The sequence below is a fragment of the Miniopterus natalensis genome, chromosome 7 (assembly GCF_054644295.1).
Source record: "Miniopterus natalensis isolate mMinNat1 chromosome 7, mMinNat1.hap1, whole genome shotgun sequence".
NCBI classification, from domain to species: Eukaryota; Metazoa; Chordata; class Mammalia; order Chiroptera; family Miniopteridae; genus Miniopterus; species Miniopterus natalensis.
Window position 1 is genome coordinate 3,787,345 of NC_142087.1, and position 18,922 is coordinate 3,806,266.

The 18,922-nt window shown below is 50.2% G+C and overlaps 1 protein-coding gene across 3 annotated transcripts in view; it reads left to right on the forward strand.

Moving 5' to 3' along the window:
- SULF2 (sulfatase 2) overlaps positions 1–18,922 on the forward strand; it is a 90,552-nt gene that overhangs the window by 9,139 nt on the left and 62,491 nt on the right. For all 3 annotated transcript variants that reach the window (XM_087818699.1, XM_087818698.1, XM_087818700.1), the window contains exon 2: positions 13,607–13,882. In XM_087818699.1, coding sequence (XP_087674825.1) covers positions 13,708–13,882 — 175 coding nt within the window. In that variant the 5' untranslated portion in view covers positions 13,607–13,707. The remainder of the gene's footprint in view (positions 1–13,606; positions 13,883–18,922) is intronic.

Genomic DNA, 18,922 nt, shown 5'->3' on the forward strand with positions numbered 1-18,922 from the left:
GAGCCCGCTTCCTGGTTCATAGAGGCCACCTTCTTGCTAGATGTGTCCTCACATGACAGAGGGGTGAGGGAGATTTGGGGTCTTTTTTATAAGGGCACTAATCCCATTCGTGAGGGCTCCACCCTCATGACCTAATCACCTCTCAAACACATCATCTCTAACATGCTGTTCACAACAAATGGCCACATTTCTAAGGACAATGCATTGCAATTCTGTTTATGATAACAATAGAGTCTAATATCATTGACTTTATTTAATCATCACAACAGCCTCTTTAAGCAGGGCCTATTATTTTCATGATTGAGGAGACTGAGGGACTGTGTGTAATGGCCCTGCTAGAACAGGGCCTTCAGTTTGTGCCATCAATGCTTGGTGTGGTGGTGAGTTGAGTCAGTGACTGAAAGAATGAATGAATGATGTGCGCTTCTAAGTGTTCACCTGATTAAAGCCATTGGCCCCAGGGGACCAAAAATGTTGGCTCGTCTTAGGTCATAGGTGGCATTCCAGTTGGAGGAATGGGCTCTAATCAGTGTCATTAGGGGTTCTTTGGTTTTGTTTCTGCTGTGCAATAGGTCACCCCCAACTCCATGGTTTAAAGCATCAACAGTTTGTTTCTAATGATTCTGTGGATTGCCAGGGGGTTCTCCTGCTTCATGTGATATCAGCTGAAAGGTCGTAAATGGCTCTGCTTAAACGGCTGGCCACTAATGCTGGTCACAATACTGGAGCTCAGTTGGGGCCATCAGCTAACTGGCTCTATTCTCCTCCACATGGCCTTTTCTCACATCTGCTTGTGCTTCCTCACAGTGTGGGGATCTCTGGATAGCCTGACTATGAAGCCTGCAAAAAATGAAAGCTTCCAGACCGTCCTAAGACTTTGGCTTAGGAAGTTCTAGGGAGCTCAGAGCAGGAGTTGCTGGCAGTCTCCAGGGTTCCAATGGGACAGGTGCACCCCTGCTTTTTCCTTCTGCCCTTGACACTCCATTTGAGAGTCAGGGCCCCAGTGAGAGTCTGATTGGCCAACTTTGGTCACATAGTCACATGGCAAGAGAAGGTAAGGCATCTTGGCAGGGGAGATAGTCCTCCAAAGGAAATTGGGATGCTGTTGTCAAAAGAAGGGGATCGGATAAGGGACAGACAAAAAGAGTTAGAAAGCTCTACATCGCCCCTGAATAAACGACTCTGCCTCAGGATGAGCAGTGAACATTTTTAAATGAATGAATGAATGGAGGATGGGTGGGTGGGTGGGTGGATGGCAGAATGAATGAATGAGTGAATGAATGAATTTTTAAAAGTCTAGTGTCAGTCAAATGCCCAAACCTGTATGGCAGCTCTTCAAGGACAGTGGCCCCATAGCTCAGGTACTGCTGGGGGTCTGGGAGCCCTCTTCACTTTATGGGGCAAAGCCAGCTCCCAGAATCTCTGCCACACCTCAGCACCCTCACCTGAGGGATGGGGATGATCTGAGCTGACACCTGGAAGGAAGAGCAGACATGGCAATGAGGGAGAAGCTGGCACAATGGGTGTGCCCCTGCCTGCCCAGACCTCATCCCACCACAGACACCGGCAGCCCAGCTCTCACTCCCCCCCTCCAGCCACTGTGCACCTGTGCACACAGTACACCTGGAGACACCCAGCGAGGCCCCCAGCAGCGGTGACACCACCAGTTGCAGACACTGACCCGAGCTTGAAGAGCACCTCTGACCCACGGCTGTGCCCCCACTTGATGGTCTGTTTCCAGCTGCTAATTAGATTGCACAGCATGCCAGGGTTGGAAATGGACCTGTCATTCCAAATTCTCTCGACTCACATCTCTAAATTTAGTGGGTTATTTGGTCAAAGTAGCTTCAGACTCCCTCCCCGCCTATGAGTACAAGCTTCTCAAATAATTGTAAGCGGCAGACCGTTTCCAAGGTGAGCTAATGAGAAGCTATCTGCTAATAGCAGGGACATGACGGGGAGGATGGCGCTGTGGATTGGGTGGAAAGGAAGAAATAATTGGATTATTCATACCGGCCAGTCAAAATAGCCTTTTATCCCTTTTACGTTCTTCTCGGAGGAAACTACAATCTCTGGAAACATAAATACGTGTTCTGTGGGGAGAAACAGCACTGCGAGAGTGTGAGGTTAAGAATGGGGAGGGGGTGTGACTGGAATTGTCAGTCCTGGCACAGGCATTCTGTGCTGGGAACCAGCCCACAGTTAGGCGTGAATAGTGACTCTGTTCAGGTCCAACTTTATTGCTTTTGGCCAAAGGCCTTTTGCAGAAATAACTTTGTAACTTGCTGCCAGGGAAGCTTTTGTCCACAGCTAAGACAAAAGAACAAAGAACAGAAGTGGGAATTTCTTTATCTGATTCCCATTTCCCCTAAACACCCAGGAATGACAGCAGGTGTGGCCTACCTGGCAGGCATGGGCTGGGGGAAGGCGGTGTCCAGCCTCACCTGTGCCAGGCTGCCCCTCCTGCGCCCTCCTCCTGCCATACTGATCTTTATTATGTTCTTCAAACAGACCAAGCTCATTTCCACCACAGGGCCTTTGCACTGCTTTTTCCTTTGCTTAGAAAGCATTTCACCCACGACTGACTTCTCAGCCCACTTCCATTCTCAGCTCAAATATCACCTCCTCCTAGAGGCCTCTCCCATTTTACTCCCTATCCTATAATTTGATAATTTCCCTCAAAGCTCTTAAGAAAATCTGAAATTCATCTTCATTTGTTAATTATCTGTCTTCCCCACCAGAATGTCAGCTCCTTGAGGACAGAGGCCAGGTCTGCCTTACGTTCACTGCCGTTAACCAGCATCCGTCATAGCACCTGACACAGAGTAGTTGCTCAGAAAAGATCAGATGGCTTTGAAAGGCTGCAAATAGTCCCCCAGCCTAACTCCAGAGGAGTTTTGTTTGGCCTGCTCAGTATTTAAAATGTCTTGAATGTTTCACTTTGGAAACTGTGTCTCCAGGGTGGTCCAGTCCCCACTCCCCCACCCCCATTCCCCTAAATCCAGGCCACATCACTCATTTAATTCTTCTGCCCGGCCCTGCAGGCGTTTAAGTTTGTGTCCCCACTTTAGACAGATGCCACTACAGACAGGTGTCTCTCTCCAAAGGTGACCAAACAACATCAGACTTCTTATGAACCCAGGCCTTGGGCCAGCTCTCTGGCCTTCAGGGACCCAGTCCATTGTCTGGATTAAGGGGTGGTCCTCTTTCTAGGGGGCAAAGCCAGCTCCCAGAATCACTGGGATTGTAAATTATTTATGGGTTGTAAATTACTTTGAATCTCAATGAGCAGGTCACTCCCTTTTCTGCTCTCTTTCAAACCCTCTAACATCAAGGAGGGAGTCCCATTAACCCCTCCTTCCTGGTCTTCAAGGAGGCCTGCTCTCCTTGTAAGAAAAAGCTCAGTGCCCTTGGCAAGCAAGAATTGAACCACAAGGTCATTGCAGATTTGTTTCTTAGTGTCACTATCCATGTACAGCAGTGGTTCTCACAGGGGGCTGTTTTGCCTCCTAGGGACTATTGGCAATGTCTGGAGACATTTTGAATTGTCACAGTTGGGTGTGGGTGCTAATTTGCGTATAACAGGTAGAGACCAGGAATACTGCTGAACACCCTACAATGCACAGGATGACCCACCCAGCAGAGAATGACCTGGCCCCAAATGTCACTAGTGCCAAGTTGAGAGACCCTGGTTTAGGGCAAGTGGTGCTTGAAGAAGAAACTTTCCTTTGTCAATAAATTGACTGAAATAAGAAAGGGAGTGAATGAAAGCTAAACCTGGCACCAGTGGGAATGCAGGTGACAAGCAGAACTTCCGAGCCCACGACATAGGGATGGCATGCTCGGGCAAAAGTCGGTCATGTCACCCCTCTCAGAGCAGACCCTTGGCTTCACAGCAGAAGCCCCTGCCACTGGGAGCTTCCTGGGAGCTGCCTGTAAAGTCCCAGCAGTTGGTTCTGGGCCAGACAAGAAGCCGCAGGAGAAGCCGCATTGTCTCAGGCCGAGCTCTAGCAGGTTGGGAGCTGTTTGCACCTTTCCTGCCCAGCCAGGCCTTGTGACCGTCCCTCCCAAACCTGGCCCTGGAGCCCTGGCCTGGCACCCCTTCCCCCCAGTTTAAGTCAACCACCATAGACAAGCTAGCAGCCACCTGATGAAACTGGACAGCAGCTTCCCCTCCCGGGTGGCTTCTCTGTCCACAGTGGCCCTGAGCTCACAGGGCCAAAGGGCAGAGCCTAAGAGCGTCATTTCACACATCAGCAGGGAAGGCCTGGGGGAAGTTTGGGCCACTTCCCCCAAATCAGATCTGTTTGGCTAATTCAGTGACTTCCTTTCTACTTAAGAACAAGGAAAAGGGAAGTTTCAGGGTTTTGATTTTGTGGGGTTTTCTTAAGTGAGAATAAAGAAATGTTCTCAATGCAGATATGATGAAACGGCGTTCTCTGAAATAAAGGGGGGAAGGTTGTTGCTGTAGCTTCCACATCCAGGGCAAGCCTTTCTGTTCACCTCTCTGCTCCCTTCAGAACCTTCTACAAATGACCCATTGATGTAACCTCTTTTGTCATAAAAGAAGGAGTAGGGTTGGTGCAGCCCTCAGGTCCCCCAGGTGGGGATCTGCGAAATGGGTATGGGCGCAAACTCGGAAGCTTGTTGGAGGCAGACAGACCAAATCTGACACATGGAGTTTCACTTCCCAGCAGGGGTGGTGTGCAAGGGGACAGCCTTCAGGCTCTCACCCCCTGCCGTGCCCAGGCTTCTGTGACTTGGCCAGGCCCACTGTGTTTTCCAAGACGACCACAGGCTACCCCACATCCTCACCTCCAGTGTGACCTGGACACTCCCCTGTTGAGAGGTGGGGGTCTGTGCCCCTCCTTGAACCTGGTCCAGTTTGTGAGTTGCTTGAAACCAATAGCATGTTAGCCTTCTCCTGACTCAGCTCCACTCTGCCATGCTTGCCCACTTTATGTTCCTCAAACACCCAGGCACGTTCCTACCTCAGGACATTTGCACTTGCTTTTCCCTATGCCTGGAACACTGTTTCCCTAAATATCTGCAAGGCACATTCCTTCACCTCCTTCAGGACTCTGCCCAATGTCATCTTCGAGGGAGGCCTTTTCTGATCCCCCTTTATAATTGCAACCTTCCTCCCACTAGAACTTCAGCCCCCTTCTCTTGCATCATCTCCTTAAGACTCATCGTCTTATGTGCCTGTAATTTATTTGGGTGCCTGATCCATGAAAAATTGTGATTTCTGGATCCTCAGCATGAGCCTAGGGCCTGTGCATAGTAGGTGCTCCGTAAATATTTGTTGACTGGGAGAATTGGGACCCAGGCTGCACCAGGGGCTGGGGCTGAGGGGTTAGAAAGAAACAGTCCCTACCCATGTGGGGCTTCCAGTGGGAACAACAACCCCCCACAAAGTAGAAACCCGAACAGAAGTACGCATCAAGGAATTGCAAGCTGTGATGAGTGCTCTGAAGAGAATAAACCTGGGATCCAGGCCAGGAGTAACAGAGGGAGGCCTGCCTCAGGGAGGGAGGCCAGGGAAGGCTCTCTCCACCTGTCAGACATCACCCATCCCAAACTTGAAGGCCATGCCCAGGGAATAGCCTGTTTTTCTTGGCAAAGGAGGAAACTGAGGCTGAATCAGGACCAGAAGTCATGACTCCCACGCCCACATTCCTTCTACTTCTCTGCACTTCCTTCCTTTTATCAGTTAACAAATAAGAATGAGGGAAGTTTGCCTTTGATAAGGCCTAGAGTTGGGCACAGTCCTAGGACTCAAAAGCTGTGTTGTCAGATGTCTCTATACAGAGGCAGAAGGTGGCTGGGATGCAACCTGAGTCAACACACTGCCTCCAGCTTGCTCTACCATTTGGGCTCATTCAGTTGCAAGTGACAGGGAAAGCTACTCGGAGTGACCTATTTAAAAAAGAGAATTTGACTCATGTCCCTAAAGGGTCAAAGTGTTGAGAAAGTTGACCTAAAAACAAAATTTGTTGAAGGACATAGAAGAATATTGCTGCAAAGAAATGAACAAAGAAGCCAGAGATAAATCCCATTTCAGGCTTAGCTGGATCCAGGTCTCCAATGTTGTCAAGACCCAAGTACATTCCATTGCATAGCTCTGTTGTCTCCATGAGGGCAGGGACTTTTTTTTTCGCTATTTGACCTACAGCGCCAAGAACTGTACCTGGCACACAGTAGGCCTTTGAGAATTTCTTGTTGCATGGTTATGTGGGCTACTAGGTTCTTATGCCCTTCTCTCTATGTCCTAATTTCCTTTCCAGGTCCTGAGCCCTTGTCTTGAAACCTGGTATCATCTTCCTTCCTCCGAAGGACCCTTTTCTGGTCCCCTGTCTTGCTCTTGAAAGCTGACTTGGCTCTCTGCCTCCAGCTAGAATTTCAAGAACAGACATGGAGAGTCTGTTCAAGCACCAGACGCCCTGGACCTGGGCACAGGAGATGAGTTTGTCACCTGTAGGTTACAGGAGCTCCCATCCTTTCTTTGACAGCCCTGGAGAGGAGAGAAGGCTGAAAAAAGCCTGTGGCCAGGAAAAAGGGGAGACTCCAGGGGAGTGTAAGGTTTAACAGATGTGTGTGTGTCATCCTCTGTCTAGACAACTTCTGGGCTTGTGAGGTTCAGGACCACACATTTCCACCCCTCCCACTCTGCCTAATTTCTCAGGCAATTTCCCCTCCCTGAAGCACCCTGTACTCCACCTGCTTCTTCAGGGTCTACCCCAGTCCTGTGGGTTCTTCAGACCTTTGTTCCTCTCAGACTTCTCAAACTCTGCTCTGTAAAGACTCCTCCAGGCAGCCCTCCCTGATTGCCCCCAGGCCAGCAGTTTCCCCCCCCCTCCTCTTCCTGTTTGTGCAACACACTTAACTTCAACCTCTTGTATCACTCATCGCTTTCCAAGTGAGCATAGGAGTCGAGAGGTCTCTGGGGTCAGAACGTCTGGGTGCAAATCTCAGCTGTGCTGTATCAGTGGTGCAGGAAACAGATGGTGCCCTCCAACAAAGGTGTGAGCAGAGTGTAAGAAAATGAGTAACACAGATCGCTGGGGCTGGGGACAGCAGGCAGCATTTGCTGGAACCTGTAGAGGGCCGCCCACAGGAGTTGCAGCCTTCAGGAAAGCAATGGAGGGATGTGGTCATTTCCTAGTCATGGGGCAAGGAGAGCATCTGGGAAGTTCTCGGGCCCCTCTCTCTTCCCATTCCCCCCTCCCCTGGTATTCCCCTTGGCCAAACCCTACCAGGAGCCAGAGAGTACAGAGCCCCTTAATGTGGTCCATCCAAGTTAACTTCTCAGGGTGCAAGGAAGCATGGAGAGAGGATGGTGAGGGTGGGGTCAGGGGACGGTATTCAGCTGTTAGACTGGTGGGGTCAGACCTCTCCACGCCTCAGCTTGCTCATCTGCAACTCATGATGTTGTTGTAATGGTGACATGAGTTAACACGGGAAAAGTGCTGAAAATAGGGCAGGGCCCAAGATAAACACACCATAAATTTTAGTTTTTCTTCACCCGTATTGTTTTCAGGAGTTTATTGTGTAAATCTGGGTGCTTCCATTTGCAAATGACAGCCCCGATTTAGACAAGCTTAAGCAACAAGGGGCACTTGTTTGAGCCTGTGGCTGGCTACAGGGTGCATCTTGGTTCAGCCTGGTGTCACCAGCGTCCCCTCTCAGGCTCCAGTTGGTGCCCAGGCTGCGCTGACCCTTTCCTAGCACCCAGCACTCCGCTCTATAATTTCTCGCCTCCCTCTGGTTGGCCAGGCCTGAGTCACATGTCTACCTCTGGGTCAGTCGCTGGAGCTAGAGAGATGGAAGGTGCTGATTGTCTCTACCTGAGTCACATGTTGCACCCTCTGTTCAAGCTGCACATAATCAGAATAAGGGAGTGTCATTGCCCCCAACCACAACTACAGCACTGTGACCAGGAGGGAGGAAATTCTTTGCTGAGTCAGTAAATATCTTGGGTGTCTGCTACATCTTAAGTGCTGTTTTAGGTGTTGGGGATGCAGATATGAACAAAGCTGACGAAAATCTCTACCCTCGGGGAGCTAATGTTTTAGTCCAGGAAATCCACAAAGAAATAAGATATCTAGTCAGAAGTGGTAAGTGCCACTCGGGAGGGGCGAGATTTCAATTTTAACCTCAAGGAGGTGAGGAAAGGGCCATGAAGATACCTAGATGAAGGCTTCAGACAGTGGGAACAACACGTGCAAAGGCCCTAGGGTGGCATGTTTGAGGAATAGCATGGAGGCTTGCGTGGGCAAGGGGGAAAGTAAAAGGTGGTGAAGGCAGAGGGGATGGAGCCAACTGTGTAGGATCTTGTACGCCTTTTGGAGGGTTTGGGGGCTTTATTCTGCATGAGATGGGAGCCCTTGAAAGCTTTGCAGGGGAGGAAGACAGCCTCTTTTAACAGGATCCTTCTGGCTGCTTGATAGAAGGAGGTGAGGGTGGAAGCAGGGAAACCAATTAGGAGGCTGTTACAATCCGGACAGGGTTATCCTACCACCTGACACTGCCTCACACATACTTGCCCCTAAACAAGTATTTGTAAAAGTAAATGAAGACAGAAGTGGCCAGGCTCTCTGGACCACCTAGGAGGGTCTCCCAGTCTATGGCAGAGGCTTTGGCCTCAGCACATGTCATCTCTGCACACCCCACAGTTTCCCTTCTTCTCACTTCCCATGTGAGTTCTCCTGTCTGGTCAATGCCTTGTTCTGCCTCTGGCCACTTCCTCTCCCACCCCCCTCAACTGCCTGATCATTCCCAGACTCCTCTCGGCTATTCTGGTTGGATTTGGGGATCCTCAGAGGAAAATAGCTATCTGGGTCCTTCCAGGCAGGCCTGGGGATTGCCGGTCACCCTAAGACCTGCTCCTTTCTGCAGATGGGCAGATATATCCAGAAGCCGGGGTGGTGTTTCTGAATGCTTGGGACATCAGGCATTCCCAGAGACATCATCCTGGTCCAGGAAGAAGGTCTCTGAGAAAACACCGGGTGAAGGGAAGGAGCTGGATGGGCCCTGCCACGAGCTGGTGGAATGAGAGGAGGTGTCCGTGAGACGGACAGAGCGTCGGTCAGCTGTACTGGTTCACCAGATCCTCTCTCGGTTCAGCTACTTTGAATCTTTTACCAAGAAGGAGAAAAATGGAGGCAGAATCCCCTGTGTCGTTTTTAATTGATTCCTTCGGCATCTGGAGAGAGGCTGGCACAAGGCCAGGGGAAGTCTGAGCCCGGGAATTCATCAAAAATCGACCCATTGATGACTTGATCTGATGAAATAATTAGCTCCTGTTCTCCTGTCTCTGGCCACAGAGCTTTGACTTCCATCCAGAGCAGGAGCGTCCTGGCTGATGGGTTATAGCTGCCCAGGAAGGGGGGAGGGGGTGTTGCTAAGAAGACCAACGCAGAACACATTGCCAGCTCCACCCACCATCTGGCCCAGGGCTCCCAATAAAGGCTGCAGCTCCCAGCTCCCATGGACCTCACATCACAGGCTCAGAGCCGGAAAGACCATCGGGGAGCACCTGGTGGCTGCCTACCTCTTGATTTAGCAAATAAGGAAACTTAAGCTGGGAGACTTAGGAACTTGCCCAGAGGTCTCCTTCAAGGAGGTTCTGATTGAGCAGGCTGACTCAAGCCAGACTCATTCTCTGACACTTATTGAGCCATGTGATCATGGGAAAGTGTTTTTCACTCTCTGGGCCTCAGCTTCCTCATTCATAAAATGGGTATAATATCAATGGGTGGAGGTGCGGATGAAATGAGTTGGTGAGTGTAAAATGCTTACAGCAGGAGCTGGAGTATTGCAAGCTCCCAATAAGCATTTGCTATTATTGTTTCTTGTATAAGAGAGTTGCTGTTTGTAGGGCATCCTTTGGCAATTCTCTCTATATTTTATCCCTCAGGGTCTACATGAAGGAGTATGAATGTGGATTTTAATGGGTGTGCAAAGCACAAAGCATCCTGGTGTGTTTCCCCAGGGGGGACATGGGCCCATAACATGATTTGAGGACCCCATTATCTGGGGTAATTCAGGGACCCGTTAGATGGCTAGAGCTTGTCTGCTTTTCACCCCTTTGAAGCCTCCCATTACCTCCAGGAGAGATGGTGCTAATATGCTTTGACTCCTTTAACATCTTCTAATCTCCCTTAAAGAGAGAGACGGCAAGTTCAAGAATAGGGGAGCAACAGGGCTGGCCTTGGAGCCTTCAACATGAACTAGATGCTGTTCGACCCAATAACACTGTATCTGTTTTCTTTGACTTTTTGTGGTTAGTTTTACAAGGAAAGTTTGCTGATTTTCTGTTTTTTCCTTGAATACAAAGTTTCCTTTTCCAGAAACATGTATTTGTATTTTTATTTTCAAAAGAGGTCATTTAAAGAAGCATGTGAAGGAAATAATGGAAGGGTTGTGCAGAAAGGGCAGAAATCGGGGCTGTGGCACTTGAGTGGGAGAAGCTGGGATATGTGAGATTAGTGGTGAGAGGCCCAGGCTGAGCAGGGAGAGCAGAGCCAAACCCTGTCTCTGCCATTTTCTCTCTGGGTGATCATGGGACAGTGATTAAGCTCAGTTGTTCTCAGCTGTAAAATGGGGATAGTATGTACCTGTGTGAGACAGTGGGTGTGGGGATTGACTGAGATGCTGCGAACAGAGTGCCTGACGCATGACCCAGCTGCATTAATAATAATAATCCAATAAGAGCTCACACTGTCAGTGATGTGTTCCCGTTAATACCATGTGCCAGGCACAACTAGTCTCAACACTCCGTGTTAACTCCTTAACCCCTTACACCCATTTTATAGATGAGGAAACTGAGGCACAGAAGTGTTTTTAAGTTGCTTGCCCAGGGTCACCCAGCAAGTAACTCCGTGTCTTAACTGGCACCCAACATGGCACAAAGCAGGTGCTCAGTACACAGTGGATACGGGGGCTCTGGCTGAGAGATGTGTTTCAGCACACTCTGGGGTTGAAGATGGAAGTCAGTGCTTGCCCTCCAGACCCATGGAACTCACGGTTCTCAGTCAGCTGCCCTGATAAAGTGATGTCCTGTCAGAGGCCCCTGGGGAGGGGGCCCCTGTGTGGAGCCTACCCGGCTCCCCTAGAGAGAGGGAGTTGAAGGCACTGTTTTCAGAGGTGGGTTGGGGATAAGGGAGCAGACAAGGAATGGTACAGCTCCCAGGCACTAGCAAGGGAGGGGAGCCATGACTACCCCAGGCTCAGAGGGCCAAGAGGAGGGACAGACACCTAGAGCTGGGGGAAAGCTGGAGCTGGGAGAGGCCCTGACTGCAGCTGTGGCCAGACTAGAGAGACAAAGGGACTGGGGGCCACCGAGTGCTGGAGAGGGAGCAGGGAGAGTGAGTAGGCTGATTGCCCACCTCCTCCCCCCTTCAGCCTCCCAGCAGGGTTTCCACTGGTGGAGCCAGCAGGTAGCCAGAGATGCAGTCTGCAGAGCTCTGCTTCCTGGGGCACCCAGCAGGATGGAGAATGGATCAGGGGACACAACGATCAGCCCTCCCCTGGACCCTTCCTGGGGTCTTTTCAACCACATCATGCCCAGAGAACTCAGAGTAGCCAGTTCCTCCTGGTGACTCAGGAAGGGTGATGGGGAGGGCGTCGCTGACAGAGATCTCTGAGCCTCTGGACCCAGGTTATCATGCAGCCCTGCCGAGCCCAGCATCCCTGACTCTGCAGAGCTCAGAGGACCTTAACCAAACCTCTGCTTCTTTATTTATCTGAATATGTATTTGGCGTGCTATGTGACAAGCATGGTCCTAGGTGCCGGGGACCAAGCTGTGATTAACACGGGCCCACTTCCTGCCCTTGTGGAGCTGACCCTTCAGTGGGGAGAACTGGGCAATAAATAAGACAATTGTAGGTTGTAGTAGGGATTATGAGGGAAATAAAAAAAGGTTATGCAATACAGAGAGTGCCTCTGGTGGAGACACCACCTTCAGTAGGCAGTCAGGGCAGCCTCTCCGAGAAGGTGACATTTGTGCCAAGACTCATCAGAGGTGAATGAGCACATCATACAAAATCTGGAGAAAGACTCTTCCAGGTTTAAGGAAGAGCAAGTGCAAAGGCCCTGGGGCAGGAACAAGCCTGACTTGTCCAAGCAACAGAAAGGAGCCAGTGGGACTGGTGAGCAGTTGAGAAGGGGGAGAGGGGGGCAGGGGCTGGATCACATGAGCCCTGGTGACCCTGGTAGGGAGTTTGCGTTATAGTGCCTGAGCCATGAGAAGCCAGGGGAGAGTCTGAGCAGGTAAGTGACAGGACTGGGACTAAGGTGAGATAAGCGCCTTGAACTTGTACAACCTGGAGTGAGTGTCCCTTCAATTTTGTGCTGTGAGCGCCTCCCTCAGTGAGTGATATGATCTGATTTGAATTTTCAGAAATTCACACCCTGCCCTGGGGTTAATGGAAAGGAGGCGGGGTGGAGGCAGGGGAGACCCCTTAAGAGGCTTTTGCAATCCCTAGGAGAGATGATGAAGGCAACACACTCCACTCTGCAAAAACTGGGGCCCTCGCCGAGTTCCCTGTGCCTTGACTTTGGGGTGCGGTTCCCCGTGGTCCTTCCAGGTCACAAGGATGGTGACTCAGCCTGACTCTGAGTTTGGTTTCCTCTCAGCAAGTCTTTTTGCTCTCTCTCCCTCTCCCTCTCCCTCCTTAAATAAATGAGTCCAAAAGTCTATATCTGAACAAGACTTGAAGGCTCATTTCCTCAAGAAGTAGAAAACTGACCGCAGAGACCAAAGAGCAGGGGGAGAGCAGAGACTGCCTGAGCCAGTCTGCGCCCTCCCACCTCCTCTCCCTGACCTTTGCATGTGATCTGATCTGGGGTGTGGTGGGATGGGGGGTGGCTGAGGTCACAGTGGAATGTGCAGTTCTGTCATTTTGTTTATTCTACAACTTAAAACTAGTATGAATAACTTGCCCAGCTCTGGGAGCCTTTACACACATCCCGACGGGGTTGGGTTCTTGTAACAGCCATGTCTCCCCATGTTCCCCACTGGCTTACTGATGGGGAAACCGAGCTGGTGAGTGATGGAGTTGAGACTGAAACATGGGGAGTCGTCCAGCCCAAAGGTGATGGACGCCATTGCCGCCCTGGAGTCCAGACCCCTCCCTGAGCCACATGCTGCCTGGGTGCCGGGCTGCAGCCCCTCCCCCCTGCATCTTCTGCAGTGCCCGCTGAGAAGAGATGGCCAGAAATATCTATCCCCCCAAAGCAGGCTGCTTCTTTTCCTTTCTTGGGGGGCTGATTTGTCCATGGAAGTGGTTGCATGGTTCAGTGGCAGGCTGATCATCTGATTTGGGACTTGAGCTGCCACCAACACATCCAGACATGTGCTGGTCCAGGGGACAATTCTGGCTGCAGAAGTGGTCACTGAAGTCTTCCCTACCAGCCTATCACCTGAGCGAATTGCAAATACTTTTTTGGTCACTTGCTCCGAGTTAGATGTTTGTTCTGCTAGAGCCGCCCCCGATCAGATAAACTGCCGTCGTCCACGTCAGAGGCCACCGTTCGTGTCACTATGCAAGTCTGAGCAGCTGGTACGTAAAGATTGACACGATTCTTTCTCTGCTACTTTAGATCCGTGAGCAGAGAGGGAACAGGGCAAAGAAACGAGCCCACCAGACGCAACTGCAGACTCCTGCCTCCTGCAAGAAGCCACGGATCAGCAGAAACAGAAAATGGCCCGCCCCGGCCTCCTGCTGTGCTTGCTCTCCGCATCTGTTCTCCCTCTGCTGGGCGAGAGCTCCGCCTTCCTGTCGCACCACCGCCTGAAAGGCAGGTTTCAGAGGGACCGCAGAAACATCCGCCCCAACATCATCCTGGTGCTCACGGACGACCAGGACGTCGAGCTCGGTAAGCACCCTGGTCAGCAGGTGGCATCTCCCCGGGGTCACCAGGGCCATCTGCTGGGGCCAAGGCTCCTGATGCAAGATGCTCATGTCAACCTGTAGAATTCACTTCTAGTGGATTTAACCAAGTCACAGGGGTTGCCCCACATCTGTGGATTCGCAGCTAGGTCCTCAAGGTTAGGGGTCTCCAGCTTTATCCTTCTGCAAAACCCTTCTTGGATTTCTCCAAAGTCTTATGAAGAAGGCATGTTAAGACCAATTCGTATTTTCACCTGATTTCTGTTGAGTATCTGCCATGTGCCAGGCATTATTCTAGGACCTGGAACTTCAGTAATGAGTAAGAAAGGCACAGTGCCTGCTCTCATAGAGTGAGGGACACAGATCCTCAGGACAACTACAAGTTTACACGTAAAATAATTTCAAGAAGGAGAAATGCTCCTGTGAAACTGATGAGGGCGCTGTGCTGGATGGGCTGGTGGTTGGAGCTGCTTTGGATTGGTAATCAGGGAGGGGCTCTCCGAGGAGGGAATGTTTGAGCTGACACTGAACAAAAGAAGGAACCGGCCCTCCCGTGCATACGAACACACACATATATGTGTGGACCCCTGCTCCACCCATCTCCACAGCTGTGGGTGGGCTCAGCTTTCCTGGGTGGCATCCAGGGGCAGGAAGCCGTCCCTGTTGGCAGTGACCTGACCCAGTTCAGGAAGATGATGCCTCAGGAGGATGAGCTTGGCCGGCTCTGATCTTGAGCTTCCTCCCCACGCAGCACTGTGGGCTCCAGGTAGCGCAGGTGAGGACAGGGGCCCTTGCCTAGGTTTAGATCATTTACACTGGTGGCAGGCACGGCAAGAACTCCCAGCTGCTGTGTCCAAGGGCTTCTGCAGCTCAAGGCCTCTGCACCTTCCCTTTATTCCCCACTCAAGCCACCCTGGGCCACATCCTTTGTTCACTGTATAAACCATCCGGACTCCTCCCTGCCCTCCTAAGCAAGACCATAGACTCCTCCACCCAAGCTCTGGGTGGCTTCATTTGTATGAGAAGGATACCCTATAAATGAGGCCACCAAGAGTGAGGCCTCCAGAAAGTCTCACTTGGACCTTCTGTTCCCCTGGCTCAAACTCCATTTATATTTCCAGCTCATCTCAGAGGCTCTCCCAAATAGAAGCCTTCTTTCTCCTTACCTTGTGTCTTCTCACTATTGAATTTACTGATTTTGTGGGTTCCATTTCTCCACATTAAACCCTAAACCAGCGCTGCCCTATAGAATTATATGCCCTCCACAAATGCAAATGACATAAGTAATGTAAAATTTTCTAATTGCTACATTTTTTAGAAAGTAAAAAACAACAACTGGTGAAATTAATTTTAATAACATTCTGTTTAGCCTACTCTATCCAAGTTATTATCATCTCAACATGTAATCAATATAAAAAATCATTAATGAGACATTTTACGTTTTTTATATTGTTTTCAAAATCTGGCATGTATTTTATGCTTAGGACACATCTCAATTAGGACTAGTCACCTTTCAGGTGCCCAGTAGCCATTTGTGGCTTGTGGGGACGTTCTGGACAGCACACGAGCCTTGCACACTTTCCTTCGCCTATAAATTAGATTTCCCTTATCATCAATACTACTCTTTATTGTAAATATCTGGGGGAAGCCTTCTAAGCAGAGGGAATAGCATGTGCAAAGGCCCTGAGGCAAGACTTAGGAGAAGGAAGTGGCTGAAACCTGGGAGAGGGGTGTAGGAAATGAAACTGGGGAGAGGATGCAGCCAGATCTTGGAGGCTCTCTTGGGTTGTGGTAAGAAACAATTGTAGTCGCCAAGTGAGGGGTTGCCTTTTAGCCTCTGCCCACTCTCAAAGGACAACCGAATATCACCAGTGGCAATCAAATTTAGAGGGTTAATGGGTAAGCCTTTGCAGCCAAATGTAAGATTGTGTTGAAGATCCAACTGCAAATCTACACCCTTTTCGGATCCATTATTAAAAACATGAATCAGTCTTCTAACTGCCAAGAAAGGGTGATTTATATAAACCCAAGTCACTCCTTGTAATGATTTATATTAATGATCACAAGTATAGATTTTTCTCAAGGAGCTTATCAGTGCAAAGAGAATATGCAGCCAGGAAGTAATCAGAGCCCAGAGCTCTTATTGACAGATTGACACACATGATCCCTATCTCCCCGGCACCATTTATCATGAGTTGCATTTGATAACTGTGGGGCATCTACAGACTGTGGCCATAGGGAAGTGGGTGTTGTTTCTGGCAGAATTTTGCAGAGAGCACGTGGACGTCAGAGCACCTTGGTCTTGCCTCATGGGGCCCCTCGAGCTATTTTGATCTGGTTATGCCTGGGAATTCAAGGCACCCCGGACGTTCATTCGTGCACTCACCAGGTATCTATTAAGCATCTGCTCTGTGCTGTGCACTGTCCTGGGAGCGTCAGGACTGGGAAAGGGCTGTTCCAGGTAGAACAGAAAAGGCAAAGATACCGAGTTAGAAACGAGCTTGGTGGGTAGAGGCCGGAAAAATGGCTGTGAGCGGCAGTGGAGTTAGCCGGGGGATAAATGGAGAGACACGAGGCCAGGAGTTGACTGGGACCAGGTCGTGGGGGGCCTGTGGTCATGGTGAGGATTTTGGGTTTTACTCTTACTGAAAGAGACATGGATTGGGACCTTAAGCAAGGGGGCGGGGGGCGGGGGGTCGTGACCTACCTTAGGTTCCTGCGGAATCCCTCTGTTATGTTGAAATTAGATTGCAGAGAACACGAGCAGAGACAGGGACAGCCATTCGGAGGCCAGTGCAGTAACTGGGCAGGTGGTGATGGAAGCTGGGACTGGAACCGAGCAGTAGAAGGGGTGAGACGATGATGAGTGGGTAAGAGGTGGGGGGTAAGGAAGAGGACCTCGAGATGACTCCTGAATTTTTGGCCTGAACCAGGGTGAGTGACTGAATACCCATTTGTAGGAACAACCCATTTTGGCTGCAGCAACGTGATCTAACTAAGCCTCGTGTCAGAATCTGATTGTAAGTTTGCCCCTGTGACTCTCAAAACCAATAGAATACGCAGATATTGGGAAAGGAACTGTGGGTGTACTGAGGACATGGAGAGAGGAAAGCAAAGGGAACCATGGCTTACTTAAAATACATTCTCTTTATTTTATAGATAGAGAGACTGAGGCACAGAGAAATGAAGTTACTTACCCAGGTCACACAGCTAGAACATGGCTAAACAGGATTTGAACCCAGAGCCCATGGCCTTAACCACTGTGCTGCTTAACCAGTCTCCTGGAATGGCTATTATTTCTAGATTGTTAGTGTGTTTGTTAGTTTTCACAGGTACAAATGCCATTGCCAACAATGTCTTATACACACATCTTTGCACACCCAAAGATAAGTGTTTCTGAAAGGTAAATTTCAGAAAGCGGATACGGTGCGTGGTAGGTTTAGGGCCCTGGTGTTCTGTGGCATCTGTCAGCTCCCACCCCTGGCACTAATGTGCGTAGATCGGTGCCTGCTTGTCTTCCCTTCCACTAACGAGCCAGCCCCTCCAGTGGCAGAACTGGCTTTTGAAGGAGGCTGTCTTCTTCCAGGAGGTGAGGGATAGGAAGGTGGTTGGGGGGTAGGGGCTTTTTATAAACCGCTAGACAGACCCAGATCAATAATGCATGTTCCCAAAAAGGCCAGCCCATTATCTCACAGTCTGCGACAACTGGCACGCAGAGGGTGGTCCTAAAAAATTTATCATCTGCTATTTTCTGCTCATCCGTGCGGCAGTTCCGATGGTTCTTGGGGCTGGAGACTTCAAAACTAAGATAATTCCAGGCTTTCTTCCAGTCCCAGGGTGGAAAATAGTCATCCGTCCTAATTAGGGTCTGGTTGAGGGAACTGGTGCGGGCACAGCACAGAACAGGGGCTCCATGTCCTGTTCCCTAATTGCAAGGCGGGGGGGGGGGGGGGGCCTATCCATTTTTCCTTTCCCTGCATGCGTTTGACACACCTCCCTGCGTTGTCGCTCAGAAGCGTCAAATGCCCAAGGGAACTGGTCCCAGGGCCTATCAGTCAATAAGTGGCCTCAATTATCAATACATTTTCAAAGCCATTGGGAAAGTCCCTGGGTTGGGTGACCTTCAGAGACCAGCAGGGTCCTCGCTGGGCTGCTTCACCAGTAGGCGGGAGAGGAAGCAGCACATGGAAGCCAGGGTCTTGTTCGCATGCGTCCTTTGGTGAGAGAGCCCGTGCGCCGGGAGACTGTGCCAAGCTGAACTGCTTTCACTCGATCCAGACAGTCCTTTGGTGAGCTCGGGGGCGCGGGCAGGCTCTGAGACGCCGAGGTGAGTTAGACGTCGGCCCCGCCTGGGGCGAGGGCGTATTTGCCGCATCCCAGGGCCATCTGTTCTATTATTTGAAATTTTCTTTAACTGGACTTACTTCTTGAGACTTAAATATTCTTTTAAAAGGAAGCTCTAAATTATGATTGTAAATGAAAACCCAGTATCCATTGCCTTCAGGAAAAGGTCAGTGCCAAACCCAGTACAATGAGCACAGCAGTGTTTTGACATTTCAGCAAGATGCTGCCTCCCACAAGGCTGGCATGAGGACTAGCAGGGGAGTAGGGGTGACTCCCTAAGGGAGAAGTCAGGAGCTGGTACCACAGGAGGCAGAACGACTGGTGAGCAGTCAAGTCCGGGAGATGCCCACAGCACCCTTAACAGGCTCTCTCTGAAGCGAGGTGCTCAGAGGGTGGACTGGGTTCGTTCCTTCACAGGTGTTTATTGTGCACCTACAATCCGGCAACAAACAAAATAGGCAAAATCTCTGGTCTTATGGAGCTTATGTTCTATGGCAAGAGTTAACAAAAAATATATTTAAAGTATGTGGTGCATAAGATAGTGAAAAATGGTGCAAAGAAGAAAGAAAGGAAGGGAAGCCAGCAAGGAGAGAGGGGAGGGGAAAGGGAGAGTTGTGATTTTATGTAGGGCAGCCTCACGGAGAAGGCAAAGAAAGTAAGGGAGCCAAGTCAGGGGAATTCC